This window comes from Tupaia chinensis, unplaced genomic scaffold, assembly GCF_000334495.1.
Source record: "Tupaia chinensis unplaced genomic scaffold, TupChi_1.0 Scaffold148012_1, whole genome shotgun sequence".
In the NCBI taxonomy this organism is placed as follows: domain Eukaryota; kingdom Metazoa; phylum Chordata; class Mammalia; order Scandentia; family Tupaiidae; genus Tupaia; species Tupaia belangeri.
In genome coordinates this window covers 1,079,945-1,102,983 of record NW_006207862.1, presented here as the reverse complement: position 1 = coordinate 1,102,983, position 23,039 = coordinate 1,079,945, and the positions used below count along the sequence as shown (strand labels likewise).

At 37.6% G+C, this 23,039-nt stretch overlaps 1 protein-coding gene and 1 pseudogene across 2 annotated transcripts in view; both read right to left on the bottom strand.

Moving 5' to 3' along the window:
- Positions 1-23,039, bottom strand: part of P4HA1 (prolyl 4-hydroxylase subunit alpha 1) — a 90,641-nt gene that overhangs the window by 37,729 nt on the left and 29,873 nt on the right. Inside the window, exons 5-9 of one of the 2 annotated variants that reach the window (XM_006170075.3) lie at positions 22,820-22,957; positions 18,207-18,446; positions 13,680-13,876; positions 10,480-10,656; positions 7,283-7,353 (exon numbers count right to left, since the gene is read on the bottom strand). In XM_006170075.3, coding sequence (XP_006170137.1) covers positions 7,283-7,353; positions 10,480-10,656; positions 13,680-13,876; positions 18,207-18,446; positions 22,820-22,957 — 823 coding nt within the window. Of the gene's footprint in view, positions 1-6,179; positions 6,251-7,282; positions 7,354-10,479; positions 10,657-13,679; positions 13,877-18,206; positions 18,447-22,819; positions 22,958-23,039 lie in introns of both variants that reach the window. The other variant, XM_006170074.3, reaches the window with a different exon arrangement.
- LOC102501144 (AP-3 complex subunit sigma-1-like) lies at positions 991-2,168 on the bottom strand (annotated as a pseudogene).

Below are 23,039 nucleotides of genomic sequence, written 5' to 3'. Positions count from 1 at the left end.
AAATCTGAGTTCCGTGAATCCCAGTGACTAATGTTTTTCCAGTATTTAAGTTGAATGTAACAAGTATTTTCAATCTTTCTTAGAAAATGGACCTACCACGGGATCAGCAGTTAGCGTAATGGCTATGTCGCTGGATTCCCATGTAGTCGACCGCGGTTCGAGTCCTGGACCCAGCGGCTTAAACTCACGCCGGGCGCATGTGCATGCATGCTCAAGATCCCAAGAGGAGAATGGAGGAGAAGGGATTGCGGCATGGCCATCCCCCCTGGGGGGTGATTTCTCGCTTTCTATCTCTCTGTCTCTCTCTGTCTCTCTAGCGAATGCACACGCCCTGTAACAGAGAAAAAAAAAAAGCTAATCATCTGGATTGGTTATTTATCCAGTGCCTTTGCTCCTTGGTAGGATAAACATACAGTAATACAATAGATCTGTCCATTTCGGGTATCTCAGTCTGATAATCACCATACATCCCATAAAAAGACGATGTTATTGTTATTAAGTTACATCAACTGAAAACAAAACAAACTGGCCCAGGCCTTGTGGCATAAGCAGTAGAGCACAAGGCTAGAGCCACATGGGGAGCCCATGTTCTGTTCCCAGACCAACCAGGCTAGGAAAGGTAATACGTACCTGTCTAGCTAACTGGGGGGCTGGAGCAGGAGGACGGTGATATGGAAAGATCCCATCAAAAATACATTCCTTTTTATTTAAAAAAAAAATAAAAATAATTCGAACTATTTTTTTGCTTATATATTTTTAAAATACATTTTATACTATATTTATTTCTTATTAACATAGGTAACCTGTCTTTTTTAGAAGTCCAGTTACTGTGGAATTTATTTAAACTAAGAAAAAGGTCATGTTTTCATGCAATACGTATTTGGTTCTTTAAATAATAATTATGAAAAATAGCACAAAAAATTAAGGAATGATGCACTTGAGATACATACAAAACACCAACATTGTGGGTCATACATAATTAAAGAAATATATCAAACACCTTTTGAAATACTGTAGTTGCCAAAACATAGAGGCATGCCTTTGATAGGCACAGTAATGTAGTTTAGAAAAAAAGAAAACCATACCACAACTACTCAATTTCTTTAAAATCACTAGTCAAGAGACACAACACTGAACTTCCCCATACTGATTTCACATGACTTCTATATAGTACCCTTGACTTAAATCGAGAGCAAAAGTTAAACTCTCCTCTATTTTTGGTAAACAACTGTAAGGTGAACATAGATGACTTCCCCTAGACTTCACCTGGGAGTGGCCTTTTTTTCAGTTAAAAGAGAGCAGGTTTGGCACTTTTATACTGATGTCACCAATATTACTATTTCTTGGGATTTCAAGAAGATTCATATTCTTTACAGCTGATGCAGCATGAGCTGGAGCTCCTGCTAAGCCAGCCTCAGATTTCTCCAGTTTATTTTGTGCATTAATTTGTGTAACTATCTCGTTCATGTGGGTCTCTAATACCATTCCCCCATCATCATTTTTTTTTTTTTTGGAGAGGTTTTCGCTATAGGGCGCGTGCGCTCGCCAGAAAGACAGAGAGACAGAGAGAAAGCGAGAAATCACCCCCCAGGGGGGATGGCCACTCTGCAATCCCTTCTCCTCCATTCTCCTCTTGGGATCTTGGGCACACACGCACACGTGCCCAGCATGAGTTTAAGTTGCTGGGTCCGGGACTCGAACCGCGGTCGACTCCATGGGAGTCCAGCGATATAGCCATTATGCTAACTGCTGGTCCCATTCCCCACCCCACCCCATCACCATTTCTGCAAGAATATTGTGAACCTTGTCTACGTGGAAAAGTAAATCCAGTTCAGAAACATTTTCAAAACACTTGTCTAATGTTTCTACAAGTACTTGAAAGAGATCTAAAATGCTAAACTCATACAGAAGACAAAATATAGTGCTGTATAATGTCTATAAATTAGTTGGCAGATCCTTCAATTAATAATCCTCCTTCTAGGAAATTACGAACATTTTTATCTCTCTTAGATAACAAATGAAAAGTCTCCCTGATATCTTCACTGTAGGGCTGGTAAAACTTGGGAGAGCTGAGGCTTGCCATGGCTGTTGAATATGAAGATTGCCTTGATCATGGCTGGGTGGGCCCACCAGGTGGGTGATGTGGGGGGAGAAGCCTCACTTTAGGATCTCACTGGCCATCCTTTCCCACCTGCCCCCTCCCACCCTCCCACCCCCTCCTGTTTTTTGTTTTGTTTTGTTTTGTTTTTGAGTTTTTTGCTATAGGGCATGTGCACTGCCAGAGAGTGACAGAAAGTAAAAAATCAGCCCCAGGGAGGCGGGGGGCAGCCACATAGCAATCCCTTCTCTATTCTCCTCTTGAGATATTGGGCCTGCACACACACACATTCACTTGGTGGGAGTTTTAAGCCACCAGGTCCAAGACTCGAACCGTGGTCAACTATGTGGGAGTCCAGCAACATAACTATCACACCATCTGCTGATCCTCATAATCTAAATCTCGAACATAAATACCATATGGTAGGAAATCACTGATTCAAGTTAAAATTTTAAAAATGAAAACTTCTAAGAATTATCTACCAGAATGAAAGAAACCTTATACTACTCTGAACAATTACTTATATATATATCATTGTATTACTTTTACTGAACTTTATGAGATTATCTAATTAAATTATTTTCAGGACACACAGCCAAATGTTTATTTTTTCATTTTAATTTTTTTTTTTAGGTTTTTGCCATAGGGTGCATGTGCTCACTGAAGAGAGAGAGGGGCAGAGAAATGGAAAGTGAGAAATCACTCCCCAGGAGGGATGGCCACACTACAATCCCTTCTCCTCCATTCTCCTCTTAGGATTTTGGGTATGCACAAAAACATGCCCAGCGTGATTTTCAAGCTTCAGGACTTGAACTGTGGTCAGCTTGTGGGAGTCAACTACCACACCACCTGCCAGTCCCTTGAATGTTTACTTTCTAAAAATTAAAACTCCAAGACCACACAGTACTATGGCAGTTAAAAAAAAAAAAAATTAAACCCACATGGCTAAAGTCCTGGGTTCTGATCCTGGCATCTCCCTGAGCATGCTGGGTATGCATGTGTATGTCCATGATCCAGGCTGGATGAGAACAGAGGTAGATCATGGTGTAATGACCTATGGGTGTTCTTCTTTCTCTTCTTTCTCTCTGATGAAAAATGTTAATGAACTTAAAAAAAAAACTCTCAAAACTAAAAATCAATTTCTCTGATCTAGCCAAAATTATTTTCTATTAAAAAGCTTTAGTAAAATTTTAGGGGTTTGTTTTATTTTTAATATTAGAAAAGACAAAAGTGACTTGTCAAAAGCTAACAGATAGTCAGTTATGTAAATAAAACTTTTTCAACAAAGACATTGTATTTGCTGGAATGCTGGAACAAGATTTTACTTCCAAAGATGATGTAATTACTTAGAAATTTCTCAAAGTACAGATATTTGAAATTCCCTCCTGAACCTTTCAAAATACAAATGTTAAGATTTGCTCTATTCTCTACTCTATTAAGTTGGCTGGTTTAATTTTCTTTTAACACAGTTTAAGGTTTCTTTGTAAGTTTAGGAGTTCATTTTTGTAAACATGAATAAGGTCGATAATAGAATGGAAAATTAGTTCTGTGATGAAGCTCTGTAAATCAAGACTCAAAACATATAAATCCAAATTCATTTCAGCACATCCTTACAATCAATTAGTGTTTGAAATCAGTATAATATTATGGTAAATTTAAATTTTCTTCACGTTTTCTAATGGGGTTCAGGATTCTCCACTACAAAACATGGCAACCTTGGCGTTTGAGGAAACAGCAGAAACAGAAAGGTCTCTTTTACTTTCTCCCACTCTCTTCCCCGGAAGAAGGTCATAAAAGAATTCTCTGACCTTCCTCTAAGGTAGCTACTAAGACTTTCATTCCAGATGCACCCTCCCTATACCTGGAGAAAGCAATATCCTATGGTCAAAGACACACAGATGTAATATGTGAACAAACAGGTTTTGCTGAGTCTTCTCAAGTTTATTATCACTAGATCACTTTGTCTCTTTATACTTCTGCATGACTGATCACTATTCATCAAATGTAGCATAAAAATACAGGTTTCCCTTTTTGGGGGGAGGGTCTTCATTCCCATGTCATGTAAAATTTGAATTAACTAAATTTGTATGCTCTTCTCTTGTTAATTAGTCTTTTCTTAAAAGGGTCTTAACCACAAACCTAGCAATGAGTAGGGAAAAAAAAAAAGCCTTTTCTCCCCTGTACTTATTGGGGGAAGAGGATAGGCAGCAGTATAGGGCAGGGACACTTAGGAAACCAGAACACACTTTAAGATTAATATATGAAAGACATGTAGCTTTGCCCAAAAAACAGTAAGGAAATGAATCAACACATTCTGTCTGGCCTTTGCAGTACTGTTGCTATGATTTACACCAGTAATCATCTAGTACCTCCTAAAATACTTGTTGAAATCGCTGTACTCCTTTGCAGTATTTTTTGGCTGACAACTAAAAATTTTCATATTAACTTAAATAGTTTCTAATTAATTGTCATACTAAAAATCTTGGTAATTTCTGGAAAACTTTTTCAAATGCATCTAATGCAATCTAAATATCAGAATTATTTAGATTCAGTATTTACTTAAAAGAATACATGAACAAAATACTTTTTAATACTTCAAGAGTTTACATCATTTTTCCCCTTTGAATTTATATTTTTATTCCACTCTTATCCTAGGACAATGGTTCTCAATAAGAGTAGAAGGGTAGAGTCCCTGGAGATGGTGGTAGGAATTCTGCCAACCAGGGGACACTCAGCAATGTCTGGAGACATTTTTGATAGTCACAACTGGAGGGAAGGTACTACTGTGCCAGAGATGTTGCTAAGCATCCTACAAACTCAAGACAGTCACCAACAACAGAGTTATCAGATTCAAAATGTCTAACAGTGTTGGGAGTAGCAGTTAGCATAATGGCTATGTCGCTGGACTCCCACGTAGTCGACCGAGTTTCGAGTCCTGGACCCGGTGGCTTAAACTCACGCTGGGCGCGTGTGCATGTGTGTCCAAGATCCCGAAAGGAGAATGGAGGAGAAGGGATTGTGGCGTGGCCATCCCCCCTGGGGGGGTGATTTCTCGTGAACGCACGCGCCCTATAGCAAAAACCTCTCCAAAAAAAAAAAATGTCTAACAGTGTTGAAGCTGAGAAACCCTGTCCTTGGGTGATAAATTTTTATGCCCGAAAGCCTTTTATTCACCATCTTACTATAATTCTAATAAAATAAAAATGATTATATAATTGACAAAAGTATAAGTTTTCTGTAAAATAAAGGTCTTCTGGATCAAGTTATCACAGTTATTAGTAGTACATATTAATCTAAACATAATTAAACAATCATTATCAATATAAAAAGTTAAAATATATTAAAATGTTCCTAATTGCACAGATGAAGCTTATGTTTGTTATTTTTAATTACTATATCTATGGATAAATATAACTTATTGTTAGAATAAGACAGAATTCAGTACAATGACATTTCTATTTTTTTATGAGAACTAAGAAATCACATATAAATAAGTAGAAAAAAATTCTGTTGGAATAAGGTTATTTAATTCTGCGAGCTCCTTCTTTTATATACTTAAGCTACACAGTGATCTTTTTTTAAAAGTTATTTTAGTAATCTATCACCTAACGGCCTAATTATATTCTCTGTTAAAAGCAAGGAATTTGAAACTGATTAATCTACGAAACTTTTCTTACGTGGTTGTTCAAAGCATTTACTTTCTTAATACCTACACCTATGGGATGACCCAGAAATTTTTGAACCCCTGCTTTATAACAGAGTCCAAACTGAGCCTTGTTCTATGAAGAGTCTTTGAGAATTTTTCTGTGATATGAGAACAAAACTTCACTTATCAGCTAGGATTTGGAAAGCCTCATCAAACATTTTACAATCTAATAAATTACTTTGACAAACCTCTTTTAACTTCCCCATAACCAAGTCTGTTTATTAGACCATCATGAAAATTTAACCATAGAGATTATCAGATATCTACACCTAATGGCCTAAGTTTTAGATATCATACCATGGATTCTGCAAAATCAGATTCTCGAGAAGGAAAATGGTCCAAATATGACTAAAGTTCTCTACATTACTCCCTTACCTCTTAGATACTCTGTACTGTGCTGTGGTCAATTTTCCAGTCTCGGGGTCATGTACTGTAGCTCGGCTCAGCTACAAAAAAAGAGAAAGGACAGACTTACTCCAGTAGCAGGCAATTTGGGACTTTTGTTTTGTTTTGCCAAGCCACAAGTGATTGAAGGGTTCAGATTGATCTGGATGGTAGGTAATGGTTTCAAATCAGCAAAAAACATTTAGAAGGGTGGCAATAAAAATAGCCACTTCCCAATCATGAGAAAATGAGTTGAAATATATTTACTGTAGATTTATTGTCCTTTCACTTTTTTTTTTTTTAAATCATTTGAAGCTGTATGTAAATGATTTATAGCACGGTTTCACAGGAGCTTTCTCAGATCTAGAAGTTTAATGTTCTTTAAATATTCTGGGGAAAAAAACTAGTAGTCCCCTTAAATTCATTTTTTAAAAACTCTTATCAAAATAAAAACTGTTTTTAAGTTTTTCTGGAGAAGGAAAAGCAGTAAGTTCACAAGTAATTTTTTGGAAGACTGAGTTGAGAAGTATAATTGTTCCTTCCTTTGCCAACTTTTGAGTCAGCACGTTTTTTCTTTAAATAAAAAAAAATAAAAACACCACGCCACCAGGAGGAATATAGATTGCTCCATAATGACAATAGTATATTCAGGACATATCAGCAAATGCCAACACAATCACCTTGAAGGATGATGTGAATCACTATAGCATTTATGAATACGAGAGAACTAACTGCATAAGCAAGTGCTTCCAGATTCTCCAGGCTGCTTTTTCTTTACTTCTTCCTTGGCAATGGAAGGGAAAAAGAAAACAAGTATTGGGCCATTTCTTAGATATCTGATACCTGGTCTGAAGAAAGACACAAAGCACATTAATTCCCTAAAAATAACAGACGAATTAAAGATTAAAAACAGAACTTCTAGTTGAAGGGAAAGATCTGTGAAACACAAGCAGTTTACCCATGCGTTATTCTGTTTATATACTTGAGCTGGAGACTGAAAATGACCTATTTTCCTTTAATGAATAATAATAATTCCTGTAGGATGCACAAAATACTCATTAGAGGGCAAAATATGCAGCACACATGTCTCTTACCTTTTGCTAATTCTGTAATGTACCGTCTCCAAGTCTCCTGTTATTGGGTTTGAAATGGTGGCTCGCCTCAGCTGTGAAGCCAACCATCAAAATAGTTGCATTACAAGACAAAAAAATGAATCACATTTATCCAACCACTCAGAATTCTGAGATTTTTATAAAGGAGACTGAGAGGAGAAAATAACTCCATATGCTTCCAGTCACCTTAGGTCAAGCATTAAAAGCAGTTGTTTTTTTAAGTTTTTGTACCTTTAAAAATTTTATTCACTTTTGTTTTGCATGGATGGAGGGTACACAAAAAGAGATTGAAAATTAAATTTCTTTCCATAGCTATAGGATTTGAATAAAGGAGAAAAAGATAAATTTAGAGGCCGGTAGGTGGCGTGGTGGTTAGAGGAACTGGATCCTCACATGGCCAACTGTGGTTCGAGTCCCAGACCTGGCAGCTTGCTTTCTCACTTATACTTTCTCTCTGTTGCTGTCTGGTCGAAAATATAAAAATAACAAATGGAAATAAATAAATATTTTTTTTAAAAAAAAAGAAATTAAAAAAAATGTTTAGTCTAATTTGTTAGCTATTAGTGGCTATTTGCAGTTATTAATCTATTCCAAAGTCCCTGTTTTTAATTATTTTTAGTGATGAAACCATTTGCAAAGGTTAATATTGTTTACAATTTATCTTAAGGTCAATATATTTTTCCTTTAAGATATCCACTCAGTAACATGTACAGTAAAATAATGTTGGACTGAACACAAAGGGAGATGATGAGAACTCATAAAAGTTAAAAAACAGTAAGAATGACATAACAGCCAAGATAAAATGCAACATTCTGCAAGGTAATTACACATGGGAAAGTTTCCAATTCATGTCCAGAGACCTCCCTGAGTACTCTGTAGTTTTGGGTACAGATCTCGTAGTGGTGTCTGTCTTGCTCATTGAAGAAATGTATAAACTTACAAAAAAAAATAAATAAATAAAAAAGGATGGATGATTTTGAGGTTAACAATAGAGAATAAAATTGTAATGCTACTGAATGTATTGATCAAAAACAATCTAAACTGAGGAATCTCCTTGAAGACCGTGATTTCTTCAGATTCTGAGGTATAGGACTTGATCTCTAAGCTGACATGAATTCTTAATGAATATTCTCCCACGATACTTTGGTTTATTGGGTTTACTGCTCACAAATAAGAGTAAAATATCAATTTAAAAGAGAATGTCAGAACATGATGTAACTATAGGAGGCATTTTGTTTGGCAAAAAATTTGTAAGAATTCCCTTGGACAGTACCCATACATGTTAGACCAGTCTTTGGCATTTATAATGTAACTATTGGTTTAAAAAAGAAAAAGAAAAAAAAAAGGAACCAAAGTTTTGACCCAGCTGCAGTAGCACACACACAGTAGAGACTGCTCTTCAGCAGGCTGAGACTACATGAGAGGCCAGGGTTTGAGTCCAATTCTACCATAAACGCTGGGTGTTGTGATGTACACCTGCAGTCCCAGCTATCTGGGAGGCAAAGGCAGGACTGTGATATAGCAAGACCTTATCTTAAAAAAAAAAAAAAGTAACAATTTGGAAAAGTAGTACATCTTAATAACTCTAAATTTATTTGGCAGTACAGATATCTAGAAAATTCAGACCTTTATGAAATAACAAGAGTGAACAAACTATAGTCCACAGACCAAAGATAGCCCGCCGCCTGTTTTTGGAAACAAAACGTTACTGAAACATATCCATACTAATTAATTTACATATTTTCTTTCACTGCTTTTGCATAACAATATACAGCTGAAGCAGCTGTGACAGAGACCATATGACCCACAAAACCTAAAAAGTATTTACTATCTTGAATTTTATAGAAAGCAAAAATATGTCTAGTTTTCATTTAACATCTCTTTAGAAAAATTATGGCAATTTGTATTTTATAATTAAGATAAAATATGTTTTAAGAACTAGATGATAGAAAAAAGCAAGAGCTTAATTCTCCCACATTCTCACAAAAAAGAAGTATCTATGCTAAAATATTAAGTTTGTAAGTCTGGGTTTATAACAGATTATTTTTCTCTGTGTGTGTGTGGTATGTGTTGTTTTATTCTAGGTTGTTTTCCTTATTAAGATAAATTATGAGGGCCAGCAGGTGGTGTGATGGTTAAGGGTACTATACTCCCACATGGCCAACCATAGTTCAAGTTCCAGAATTGGTGGCTTGCTTTCTCACTTTTTCCCACTTTCTTTCTCTCTCTGTACCTCTTTGGTCAAATTAAAATAAATAAATCATATAAAAAATAAAATAACTCTTTAAAGAGAAAAAAAAAGATAAATTATGAGGGCCAGCAGGTGGCATAGTGGTTTAAGGGTGCTGGATTCTCACATGGCTGACCACAGTTCAAGTCCCAGCCCTGAAGGATTGCTTTCTCACTTTTGCTCTCTCTCTCACACTGTCCCTCTCTGATCAAATTAAAAATAAATAAAGTTAAATAAAATAATTCTTTTTCTAAAAAAAAAAAAAAATTATGTTAGGGTGAAATCAGAAAATAATGATGTCACCATTTCAAATCAATAATATGTCTGTGCCCAATTGTACGAAAAGGTCTCAAAAAATTTGTGGAAAATGGAATTAAAGTATGAGTTTATTTTAGTGGAAAAAATTTTAGATCCATGCATAATTTTTTTATAGTACATATCTTCCACAAACTTTTTGAGGAAACCTTATTTTTCTAGTAATAATAGGCCTAATGGGGAGTAAAAATATTTCAAGCATTCTTTTGGATAAGAATACAGGAAGTATGAAGAAGTTTGGCTTTGAGTAATCACTGAGAGTAAAAGACTCCAAGATAAAAAAAGTTTTTCAGGTGAAACATAAATGTTAAATATGAATAAAAATCTGTCTACAGGCTTGAGAAACATGCCAGGTGCACACATGAACCTAAAATTCTGAAAGGATGGAGAATTGGAAGAAAAAGGACTACACTATGAACAGGACACACTGAGGGCTATTTCTCTTTCTCTTAATGCATGCGCCCTCTGGCATAAAAAAAAAAAAAAGCAAAACTGATAACTCCATTTTGTTGAGACAATAGTATTTGAAACTACCTGTGGAGTTACCGCCATATACATTATCCTTTTTGTTATACAAAGGAAAGATTAATGCACAGGTATAGTAAATTGAAGAGAATAGACAAAAATTATTTACCCTGGGTTTTGCTAGATCTTTGACAATTTCAATTTCTGCATCAGAAATAATATCATGGAAGCGAATAATACGAGGTTTATCCCACTCATCCTCCTGTTTGGCTGGAGCCAGGATAAATTTAGGATTCCGGTTTCCATCGTGGTAACGGCAAAAGAGTTTTTTTTGTCTCCGAGGAGTCTAAATGTAAAGTTAAGAAAATTATTAACTATATTAGAGATATATTTAATATTTATTACTATGCAGATAAGAAAAGTAGTCATGCTTGCATACACAGATTATCTCTAGAATACAGAAAAAAAGCAGTATTCTGCAACCATTTAACATCAAACAGGACCATCAGGATTAAAAAAAATTTTTTTTAATGGTTATTTTCTGGGGAGAGCTGGAAGGCCTTAAATAAGAAAAAACCATAGGGTTTCTCTTTAATCCTTCACTCATCAAAATAAATTTCAGGTGTTATAAATATGAAAGAAATAAGGAAATGCTTATGGAAACATGGAATGAATGCCCAGCAATGCTCCAAACTTCACAAAGGGAAGCACTCAGAAAGAGAGAACATCTTGAGAAGGAAGTGGCAAACAAAACAAAACAAAACAAAACAAAACCAGAGGGGCTTGCAGGTGTCATGGTGGTTAAGGGCACTGGACTCCCACATGGACAACTGCGGTTCAAGTCCTGGACCTGGTGGCTTGCTTTCTTACTTTTTCTCACTCTCTCTCCCCCTCCCCATTTCTCTCTCACTCTGTCTTTCTAGCTTCAAATTAAAATAAATAAGTAAAGTTAAATAAAATAATTCTTAAAAAAAAAAAAAGAAAAAGAAAAACAGACTTTCCAAAATATCTCAGTTATACACTTGTGGCCAAAATAAATAAATAAGTGGAATTTTATCAAGATAGAGGGTGAAAATAGGAAGCTCCTAAAAGGAGACTATTTTTTTCTTTTGGAGAGATTTTTTGCTATAGGGCATGTGTGCTCACCAGACAGACAGAGACAGACAGAAAGATGGAAAGTGAAAAACCCTGGGCTGGGGGGATGGCCATGCCACAATCCCTTCTCCTCCATTCTCCTCCTAAGATCTTGGGCACACACATACACATGCCCGGCGTGAGTTTAAGCCACCAGGTCCAGGACTTGAATTGTGGTTGACTACATCGGAGTCCAGTGACATAACCATTATGCCAACTGCTGATCCCTAACAGTCATCAATATTAAAATGTAAAGCTCAGCTTGAGTTATTTGCAAAGAAAAGCATAAAACATTTCAGTGCCAGTGGGTAGCATGGTGGTTGAGGTGCTGGACCACCACATGGCCAATAGCTCTTGGAGTCCCAGATTTGGTGGCTTGCTTTCTCGTTTTCTCCTCTGTCTCTCTTTCTATAGTGAGTGCATGTGTTCTACAGCAAATTAAAATAATAATATATAAAATTAAATAAATCTTTAAAGAAGAATAAAGAAAAATGTAAACACTTTTTAAATATTTATGCTTAAAAGTACTTATTACAAAAACTCACTAACTCCTTCTAAGTATTCCTGCTTTCACCTGAACACTAGTACCATATGATATTCCTTTAAAAAGAGTTTCATGATCTATTAATATTGGGAAATGATGACATCCTACCCATAACACACATTATCATAAAAAGACTCTGAGACATCAGAGGCTAAACAGAAACCTGCGCTCAACTGTTCAATAATGTTCCCCAAAGATGTAACTTTTGTCTTTGGGTTATTCCTACTTGTTTTTTTTTGTTTGTTTGCTTTTTTTTTTTTTTTTTTAACGGGATTTTTTTTTTAGTGTGTGTGCACTCCCTGCAGAGACAGAGACATAAAGTTGGAAATCATCCCCCAAGGGGGATGGCCATGAGTGGCATGAGTTTAAGCCACCAGGTCCGGGACTCGAACTGCAGTCAACCACATGGGAGTCCAACGACATAGCCATTACGCTAACTGCTGGTCCCACCAGGTATGAGTTTTAAGCTACCAGGTCCAAGACTTGAACTACAGTCAACTATGTGGGAGTCAACATGACCATTATGCCATCTGCTGGTCCTGAAGTTATTCCTATTAACATCCTGAAGAACTGGCATTCTGAGTTATAAATACATAAAACATAAATATACAATAAATAATGGAATATTTATAGATATCACTTGGATCTTTTAAATAATAAATATTAAAATCAAAATCTGTTAAAAAGTCTTTGTGCATTGAGTATTTCTTAAATAAACTAAGACATTCCACTAAGCAATCTTATCAAGACTTAGGAGCAAAACCACAAGAGATTATTGTAAGATGAATTTGTTATTTCTCATAAAATGTGCTCAAATAGTGTGTTTCTACATAAGAATACTGGAATCTCACCTGCATTAAGTATAAGAAAAATTTTCACTTCCCGGGACCAGCAGTTAGCATAATGGCTATGTCGCTGGACTCCCATGTAGTCGACCGCAGTTCGAGTCCTGGACCTGGTGGCTAAAACTCATGCCGGGCGCATGTGTGTTTGTGCGTGCCCAAGATCTCGAGAGGAGAATGGAGGAGAAGGGATTGCGGTGTGGCTATTTCCCCTGGGGGGTGATTTCTCACTTTCTGTCTCTCTGTCTCTGTCTGGCAAGCGCACGCGCCCGATAGCAATAACCTCTTTTTTTTTTTTAAGAATTATTTTTATTTAACTTTATTTATTATTATATCATTATTATTTTTCAGTTTGATCAGAGAGAGACAGAAAGAGAGAGGTAGTGAGAAAGCAAGCCACCAGGTCCGAGACTTGAACCGTGGTCGGCCATGTGGGAGTCCAGCGCCTTTAACCACCACGCCACTTGCCGGCCCAGCAATAATCTCTTAAAAAAAAAAAAAGAAAAGAAAAGAAAAGAAAAGAAAAGAAAAAGTATCACTTCCCTTAAACTTATTTGATCCTCTACCCTGGAAACTAAGCATCTTTTGACTTGAAAGGGTGATATTACCACAAATGCACATAGTGGTATATGTTGCACAAGCTTTATTTTAAAGCTGTTTTACTAACAACTGAAGTATATTAAGTATGACTCCCAATGTGAGATAATGTGACATACTGCAATATATTACATAGACATTCTGATGTTTATCATCTAGGCTTAAATGTAAAAGAACTATGATTCTCTCCAAAGCTATGTACAAACACACACACATTCATTCATAAATACACAATTGGCTTTTCAACTTTACCATTTTGATACCCTCCCCACGGCACAGCATTTCATACTTCTGTCTCTCTGGCAGGTAATCCACAGCAACCCCTTTTTTCTTCGGTGTGGTTTTCTGATCAGATTGGTCATCTGAAGCAGATTTATTGGTATCTTTTTCTTTAGCCATTATATATTCAAAATATTTTAAGTTGCCATTAGCTCTCTGATGTTCAGGATCTATTAGGAGAGAAAGAAAGCATGCCCATGGGTAAGTTTATAGTCGTTCAAGCATCAGAATACATCAATATAAAAGCAGAGGGTCATATAACATATCTTCAAAACCACATTGGCTCTGAAAGAATGGATTCACTAATAAACTATTATACCAGGAGCCAGTAGATGGCATAATGGTTACATCACTGAACTCCCATGTAGCCGACTGTAGTTCAAGTCCTGGACCTGCCAGCTTAAACTCCTCTCAAGAGGAAAATGGAGGAAAAATAATTGTGGTATGGCCTCCCGCCTTGGGGGTGATTTCCAGCTTTCTGTCTCTCTGTCTCTATCTCTCCAGAGAGTGTATGCACCCTATAGCAAAAATCTCTCTTTAAAAAAAAACAAAAACAAAACTATTATACCAAAACAATAGCTGTAACCTTATACTACCCCAAGTAAAACAGGACATATAATCACCCTACATAAAAACAGTTCTGGAGATGAAAAGCAGCTATTTTTTTTTTAAGTAGCAAGTCTTGCTTCTACTTTTAGAACTTACTAGTCAACCAAAAGAATTGTGTTTAATTTTATGTCAAATAAAATTTTTATAAAGTTTATGAATTTACTTACTTATGAATAAGAGAGAGAGAGAGACTGTTCTTCCCAGGGTCTTTTCCTGTCAAAATGTTCCAGCCTAGCCTCCTAAGCTAGCTACAAATATAAGCACATGCCACTGCACCCAGCCTGGGTCTCTCATGTGGCCTTGGCCTCTGAATATCAGCATCTTAGCAGAATGTGCCACCATGGCTGAGCACACAAATTAAATTTTAAAATCTTATTCATTCTATTTATTTTAAGCAGTGGGAAAATTTTTTTTCTGAGACTTTAAAGTAGTCACCATGGGGAAGACAGGGCATATATAGATCAAAAGCAAACTTTACCACGAATAGATTATAAAGGCAGAACATAGCTTACTCCTGAAGGCAAAGTGGATTTCAATCTCAAATTTCTAAAGAAAAGGGAAACTAAATATATAATTTTCAAATAAGCCAGAATCCACTAACTGCCTCAGAATTGCTAGTCATAATTTTTAGCTACCTTTCAGTAGGGGAAAAACACAAGGGTGCCCATTCGAGAGAAGAAAAATGTATCTGAGCAACCTTACACAAACACATGCAAATAAAAAAGCCTGAACAGGGCCAGCCATGGCAGCACAGGCAGAAAAATACTACTAAACAATGGCTGAGGACCGTGGAAGGCCTGGACTTAGTTCCCAGATCAACTTTAACAGGCTGGGTGCAGCGGTACATGCCTGGGGTCCTAACTAACAAAGACATCTAAGACAGGAAAGATCTCAATGTGGCAAGACTCTCTCAAAAAACCTATCTTGATAGATGTGGTGGCATGTGCCTCTAATCCAAATTCCTGGAGAGGTTGAAGCAGGAGTAGTACGAGTTTAAGACCAGACTAAACAATACAGCAAGGTCCTGTCTCTAAAAACAATCTCTTTCTCCCTCCCTCCTGCACACTCACTCTTATATGCACACACTTTTTATTTTTTTTAAAAAAAAGGCAATTGGGGTCAGCAGGTGGCCTGGTATTAAGGTGCATGACTCCCACATAGTTGACTGCAGTTCGAGCCCTGGACCTGGTGGCTTGAAAATCATACTGGGTAGGATGTATATGCATGCCCAAAATCCCAAGAGAAGAATGGAAGAGAAGGAACTGCAGTGTGACCATCCCTCCTGCAGGGGGGTGATTTCTACTTGCCCGCTCTCTGTGGGGCACACACACTATGGAAAAAAAAAAAAAAAAAAAAAAACTTAAAAAAAAAAAGGCAGAAAAACAGACATTTGACTTGTGGCATTAAGTAAAATGTTTGGGAAATCTAGCCTTACACTATAAAGTATTTCTTGTTCAGAAACTGCTCATAAGGTGTGTTATGGTATATAAGCCTAATTATGTAAAAGAAAAGGTAAGGGCCAGTTGGTATTACAACAGTAATGCTACTTCTGCAGTGCTAGACCCATATGAGAAGGTCCCAGATTAGTGTCCCAAGACCTCCCTGTACATACCACTATGTATGGGCTGAAGCTGAGGACACATCACAGTGTAAAAAACCCTGTTGAGGGTGTCTCTTTCTCTCTCTTTCTCGTGGAGGAAATAAAAAAAAAACTTACTTTTAAAAATAAGGAGAAAAGTGTGGGGAATTAAGGAGAATGTATATTGCAAGAAAACAAATACTTGTGGGTATTTTGGGGGACTGGCTTATAGGTGATTCTTCCATACCTTTTTCTGTTTTAACAATTTTTCTTTTTAAAAAATAATTATTTTATTTAACTTTATTTATTTTAATTTACCAGAGAGGGACAGAGAGAGTGAGAGAGAAAGTGAAAAAACAAGCTGCCAGGTCCAGGACTCAAACCTCAGTCGCCATATGGGAGTCCAGCACCCTTAACACCATGCCACCTGCTGGCAGTAAGTTTCCTACAGTGAATACAAAGTATGTTTTCAATTAGGAGAACAAATATTGGAAAATAATAAAAGAAAGAAAGGTTATTTGAATTAATATCTTGATTTATTCATTCGCCCAGTTAAGAAATATAACACGATTATCAAAAGTTCATTTTCAGAAGATTGATCCGTTTGAGCTGTTTGACCTTTCTAACATACACACATTTTCCTATTAATAAAACTTTTTTTTTTATTTTAAAGTTCTATAATTTACCAAAGGCTGCCTGAATTTATCATATAAAATTCTGGACACCTGGGACAAAAAGATGGCATAGCAGTTAGGTCCCTGGACTCCCACATGGCTGTGATTGAAGTCCTGGACCCGGTGGCTTGAAAATCATGCTGCGTGCATGTATGTGCATGTGTGTGCCCAAGACCCTGAGAGGAGAATGGAACAGCAAGGACTGTAGTGTGGCCATATCACTAGGGGGTGGGGTGGAGGGTGATTTCTCACTTTCCCTCTCACTATCTGTCTCTCTCTTCAGCGACCACATGTGCCCAAAGGCAAAAATTTCTTAAAAAAAAATTCTGAAGTGGCTTAAAAAATACACTTGGTATGTGTACACATCTGCCCAAAAAATCAACAGAACTGAGAAATGAAGACGGGATTACAGTGTGATCATGTCCCATTGGGGTCGGGGGGCTTCTCCCCACCATCTGCCCCTCTCTTTCTGGTGAGTGTATGCACCCTCTGGGAGTAACAACATCAACAAAAAAAATCCAGACTCCATCTTTAGAAATTATGATTTAGTTTGTTTAAAGTAGAGATCAAGAAATGCTCTTTTTTAAAAGAATTATTTTATTTAACTTCATTTAATTTGACCACAGAGGGACAGAGAGAGAAGAGACATAATGCGAGAAAGCAAGCTGCCAAGTCCAGGACTCGAACTGCGGTCAGCCATGTGAGAGTCCAACACCCCCAACCACCATGTCACCTACCAGCCCCATAATGCTCATATTTTTAAAGATTTTAATTATCTTTATTTATTTATTTTAATTGGACCATGGGGGAGAGGAGGGAGAAAGCAAGAAAGTGAGAAAGCAAGCAGCCAGGTTCGGGACTTGAAACATGGTTGGCCATGTGGGAGTCTAGTGCCCTTAACCCTGATGCCACCTGTGGCCCCCAAAAATGCTCATTTTTAAATGAATATCCAAATAATTCATGGTTTTTGGATCATACTTGGAGAAATACTGTATCTTTGTTCAAAGTACTAGTGGTAACACTCTTACATCTTATTTTTCTAACACTGGAACATGATGATCAAATATATTTTCAATCCACTTTATTTAAAATCATTTTATTATTTAATATAAAATACTATAAGCCCAAATACCCTTCAAAGGGAACTGGGTAACATTAAATATGGCAACATGATGGCATTTTTAAGTGCCTTAGCTAAGTCAGGTCCAATTTTGAAATTCATGGAGAATACAGGACAGAGAAACAGCCATTGTTGTAGTACTGTTAGGTGAGAAAAGTCAGTTGCCATGGGGCCAGCAGGTGGCATGGAGGTTGAGGGCACTGGACTCCCACATGGCCGATAGTGGTTCAAGTCCTGGACCTGGCAGCTTGCTTTCTCACTCTCACTATCTCTCTCTGTTCAACTTGGAACAAATAAATAAAGTTAAATAAAATAATCCTTTAAAAAAAAAGAAAAGAAAAGTCAGTTGACATTTACTTTGAGATCAACAGGGAAAGGATAAAGTATGTTTGACAGAAAGGGCTCTTGACTTCTAACAAATAAGTACCACAGGCATATGGATGGATAATTAGGTAGACAGAGGATAATATATACCCCTTAATGTAACAATAATCTTAAATTAAGCCCATATAACATACCTAGCTCAAGAAGCTTCTTTGTGAGCAAAAGTGCCTTATCCAGATCTCCCTGCTGGTACACGGCATAGCTCAAATAATCCAGAACAGAGACTTTATCTATGGTAGAAACCTCGCCTTCATCCAGTTGCCTTAGTGCTTGTTCCATCCAGAGTTCTGTATGGTAATAATCTGCTTCTGTATAGGCCACTTTGCCCAACTCAAAGCAGTCATCAGCTGTTAGAAAAGATTTGTGTTTTACTCCTATAAAAAGAAAACACAAACAACTTTAGGAATCCAAATAGTGCCTATGTTTATTTAGGACTACATAGTTTTCAAAGTGCTATCTCACTTTCGTTTAAACTTCACAATAATACTTTGAGACAGAAAAAGCAAAAATTATCCTAATCTTACAAACATAAGAACAAACTACAAATTATCCTAATCTTACAAACATAAGAACAAACTACCATGAGAATCACTCAGCTAGTATTAGGGGACGTTAGGCCCAGAGAACCAAAGAAGCAAACTGTCAACCCTCATACCCAAATGAAACATGCAATTAAGTTGAAATATGCTATTTTCTAACATAACATGAATCACAATATAAGATTTATCTACCTTACAACCATCAGTGTAAGAAATTAATATACAGAAAGAAAGGCAAACATGTCAACTGGTTTCTTTTTTAAAAAACTAGTACAGGCTGAGTATCCCTTAACCAAAATGCTTAGGACCAGAGTATTTTGGATTTCTAATATTTTCAAATTTAGCAATATTTACAAATACATAATAAGATATTTTGAGAATGGAATCCAATTTTTTTATTTTTTTTAGGTTTTTGCCATAGAGTGTGTGCACTTACAGGAGACAGTGAGAGGGTGAGAAATCACCCCTGGCAGGACGGCCATGCCTCAATCCCTTCTCCTGGAATTTTTGGGCAAGCATGCACATGCACTTGGCATGATTTTCAGGCCATCAGGTCCAGGACTCGAACCATGGTTGCCAATGTGGGAGTTCAACACCCTAAACACTATGCCACTTGCTCGGTTCACAAATCCTATTTTCTAATAAAGTGTTGCAGTAGCTTGTGGCATGGTGTTTAAAGCAACTGGATCTCACGTGGCCAATTATGTGGTTTAAATCCCAAGTTGGGAGTTTGAGAAACATGATGAATAAGTGTACATGTGTGCTCAAAATCCTGAAAGGAGGTAGAGACAGAAAAGGAACTGCAGGAGCCAGCAGGTGACATAGTAGCTATGGCACTGGACTCACACATGGCTGACTGCAATTCGAATTCTGGACCCAGCAACTTGAAACTCATACCCGGTATATGTGTTTGTATGCCTAAAACCCCAAGAGGAGAATGGAGAAGGCTATCCCCCAGGGGGTGATTTCTCACTTTCCCTCTGACAAGTACACACACCCTGAGACAAAAACCTCTAAAAAAAAAAAAATACACAGAGTAGGACATATCAGATCTGTATTCTAACTTAACGGAAATTTTACATAATATACCATGTTTAGTTTCACCACTTAATACCTTTATCCTTGCTATAGTTTGATATCACCTCAAAATTCATGTGCTGGGAAATGGTTATATTATTTTTATATTTTAAAATATTTTTTTAAATTTTACTTATCTATTTTAATTTGACCAGGGAGGTACAGAATAAGAGAGAAAAAGATGGAAAGTGAGAAAGCAAGACACCAGGACCAGGACTTGAACCGTGGTTGGCCATGTGGGAGTCCAGAGCCCTTAAACCACTACACCACTTGCTGGCCCCAGGAAATGGTTGCATTATAAAGGTGTTAAGTGAAAACTTAATCCCTACATAGTATCCCAGGGTGGAGCCTTTGGGTATGATAAAGCATTAGGGTAGGGCCCCCATGATTGAGTTCTAGTGTGTATATAAGGAGAGGAAATGATGCAAGTAGAAGCTACATGGACATAGAGCATGCTATGCGCTCTTCAAAATTCTGCTTCTGCCATTTTGGAATGTCTCTGGACTTTCTAACCACCAGAATTGTGAGTTTTGGCAAATAAGCTTCTATTTTATTTACAAATCATCCAGTATCAGGTATTTCTGTTAGCAATGCAATAATATACTAATACAATCCTCCGTGAAGGGAAATGAATAAGAAAACATCTTTTATTTTTTAAAAAGATTTTATTTTTCTTTCTTTCTCTATTTTAATTTGACCAGAGAGGGATGCAGTGAGAGAGAGAGAAAAAGGGAAAGTGAGAAAGCAAGCCACCAAATCCAGGACTTGAACCATGGTTGGCCATGTGGGAGTCCAGCATCCTTAATCACCACACCTGCTGGCCCCACTTTTTTTTTTAAGAGATTTTTGCTATAGGGCATGTGCAAAAATGCCTCACCAGAGAGACAGACAGAAAGCAATAAATCACCCACCAGGGGGCATGGCCATGCTGTAATCCCTTTCTCCATTCTCCTCTCAGGATTTTTAGCATACAGGCACACATGCCCAGCATGAGTTTTAAACCACCCAATCTGGGACTTGAACAGCAGTCAACTACATGGAGTCCAGCGATGTAATTATTATGCTATATGCTGGTCCCACAAAAAGCATCTCTTTTTAAAAATAATAATTATTGGGAACCAGCAGTTAGCGTAATGGCTATGTCGCTGGACTCCCACGTAGTCGACCGCGGTTCGTGTCCCGGACCCGGTGGCTTAAAACTCACACCGGGCCGAGCGCACGCGCCCTACAGTGAAAATCTCTCCAAAAAAATAATAATAATAATAATAATTATTATTATTATTATTTAATGTTAGGGACCAGCAGGTGGCATGGTGGTTAAGGTGCTGGACACTCCTACATGGTCAACTATGATTCAAGTCCAGACCTGGTGACTTGCTGTCCCACTTTTTTTCCTTCTCTCTGTGTGTCTATCTCTGGTCAAATTAAAATAAATGAATGAATAAATGAATTAAAAATTTGGGGACCAGCAGTTAGCATAATGGCTATGTTGCTGGACTCCCATGTAGTCTACCGCGGTTCGAGTCCCGGACTTGGTGGCTTAAACCCACACCAGGCACGTGTGCATCCGTGTCCAAGATCCCGAGAGGAGAATGGAGGAGAAGGGATTGTGGCGTGGCCTTCCCCCCACACACAGCGGTGGGGGGGGTTGATTTCTCACTTTCTGTCTCTCTGTCTCTCTCTCCTTCTGGCGAGCACACGCGCCCTATAGCAAAAACTTCTCCAAAAAAAGAAAAAAAGACAAATTAAAAATTTGTCTTTTTTAAAGAGTTTTTAAATTATTGGATTTTTTTTCTTGAGTGAAAGAGCAAGCAAGAGAGAGGGAAAGTGAGAAAGCAAACCACCATGTCAGGACTTGAACCACAGTCAGTCATGTGGGAGTCTAGCACCTTAACCACCATGCCACTTTCTGGCCCAAAAACCTTTTTTTTTTTTTTTCCCTTTTTTTGAAGAGGTTTTTGCTATAGGGCACGTGCGCTCACCAGACAGAGAGAGACAGAGAGACAGAAAGTGAGAAATCACCCCCCAGGGGGAATGGCCACGCCGCAATCCCTTCTCCTCCATTCTCCTCTCGGGATCTTGGGCACGCATGCACACGCGCCCGGCCTGAGTTTAAGCCACTGGGTCTGGGACTCGAACCACGGTCGACTACGTGGGAGTCCAGCGACATAGCCATTACGCTAACTGCTGGTCCCTCCAAAAACCATCTTTATAAATAATTCATACACACTTTTTTCAGAGAAAACCAATTTTACCATGAAGATAAAGGCAAACTAGTGGCAGGAAATAGTAATGGTAGTGAGCCACATACTCAGAAAAAGAGATGGCAGAAGTAAATTATCATGAAATCAGCTATAACTGAAAAAAAAAAAAGGAAGTAAGATGATCCACACAATGAAACAGTTTAAACATTTGTGTATATCTAACACATCTTGGCTTTTAATTTTACCATATAAACTTTGATTATCAGTTCCCTTATAGCTTTAGATACAAAGCATTCTAGTAAGTATCAAGTAACTAAAAAAAATTCAGAAGAACAGTTTCTTTTTCATACTAAAATTATCTACTTATGTTAGTTCCTATAAACATAAGCTTTCATAATAACAAGCTTTAGAAGCATATCCACAACTATTGAGTCATAGAGAAAGGAAAGGTTCTTTTGTCTCCAAAAGACATATTCATGTTTTGCTATGAAACAAGATATATGCTAGTTTAAAAATCAGATACAAGTTTCTTTTACCTTTTTTTTGGAGAGGTTTTTGCTATAGGGTGCGTGTGTTCGCCAGACAGACAGAAAGAGACAGAGAGATAGAAAGTGAGAAATCACCCCCCGGGGGGGTTGGTCACACCTCAATTCCTTCTCCTCCATTCTCCTCTTGGGATCTTGGGCACACACGCACATGCGCCTGGCGTGAGTTTAAGCCACCGAGTCCGGGACTTGAACCACGTCAACTACGTGGGAGTCCAGCGACATAGCCATTACGCAAACTGCTGGTCCCGACGCCGCAATCCTCCAGCCTCCACAGGTTTTTGCCACAGGGCAGGCGCCACCATGCCCGTCTTTTACCTTAATATTGCCCTGATGACAGGGAAGCCAGATGGTATTTTATAGACTGAAAGAATTACCTTACCTGGAAGATCCCCCTTTGAGATGGTATCTGTATCCAAATTGTAGGTGTCCTGGAGACGCAACAGAGCCTTGGCTGCTCCAACCTGATCTTCATCATTAGGGAAGTACTGTCTCTGAATGGTTAGGTTAGAAATAAAGCCTTGAAACGGGGGGAAAAAAGAAAAAGAAAAAGACTGTAGAACCTCACAGATTTCCAAAAGAGTCTTTATTAGGATTTCTCC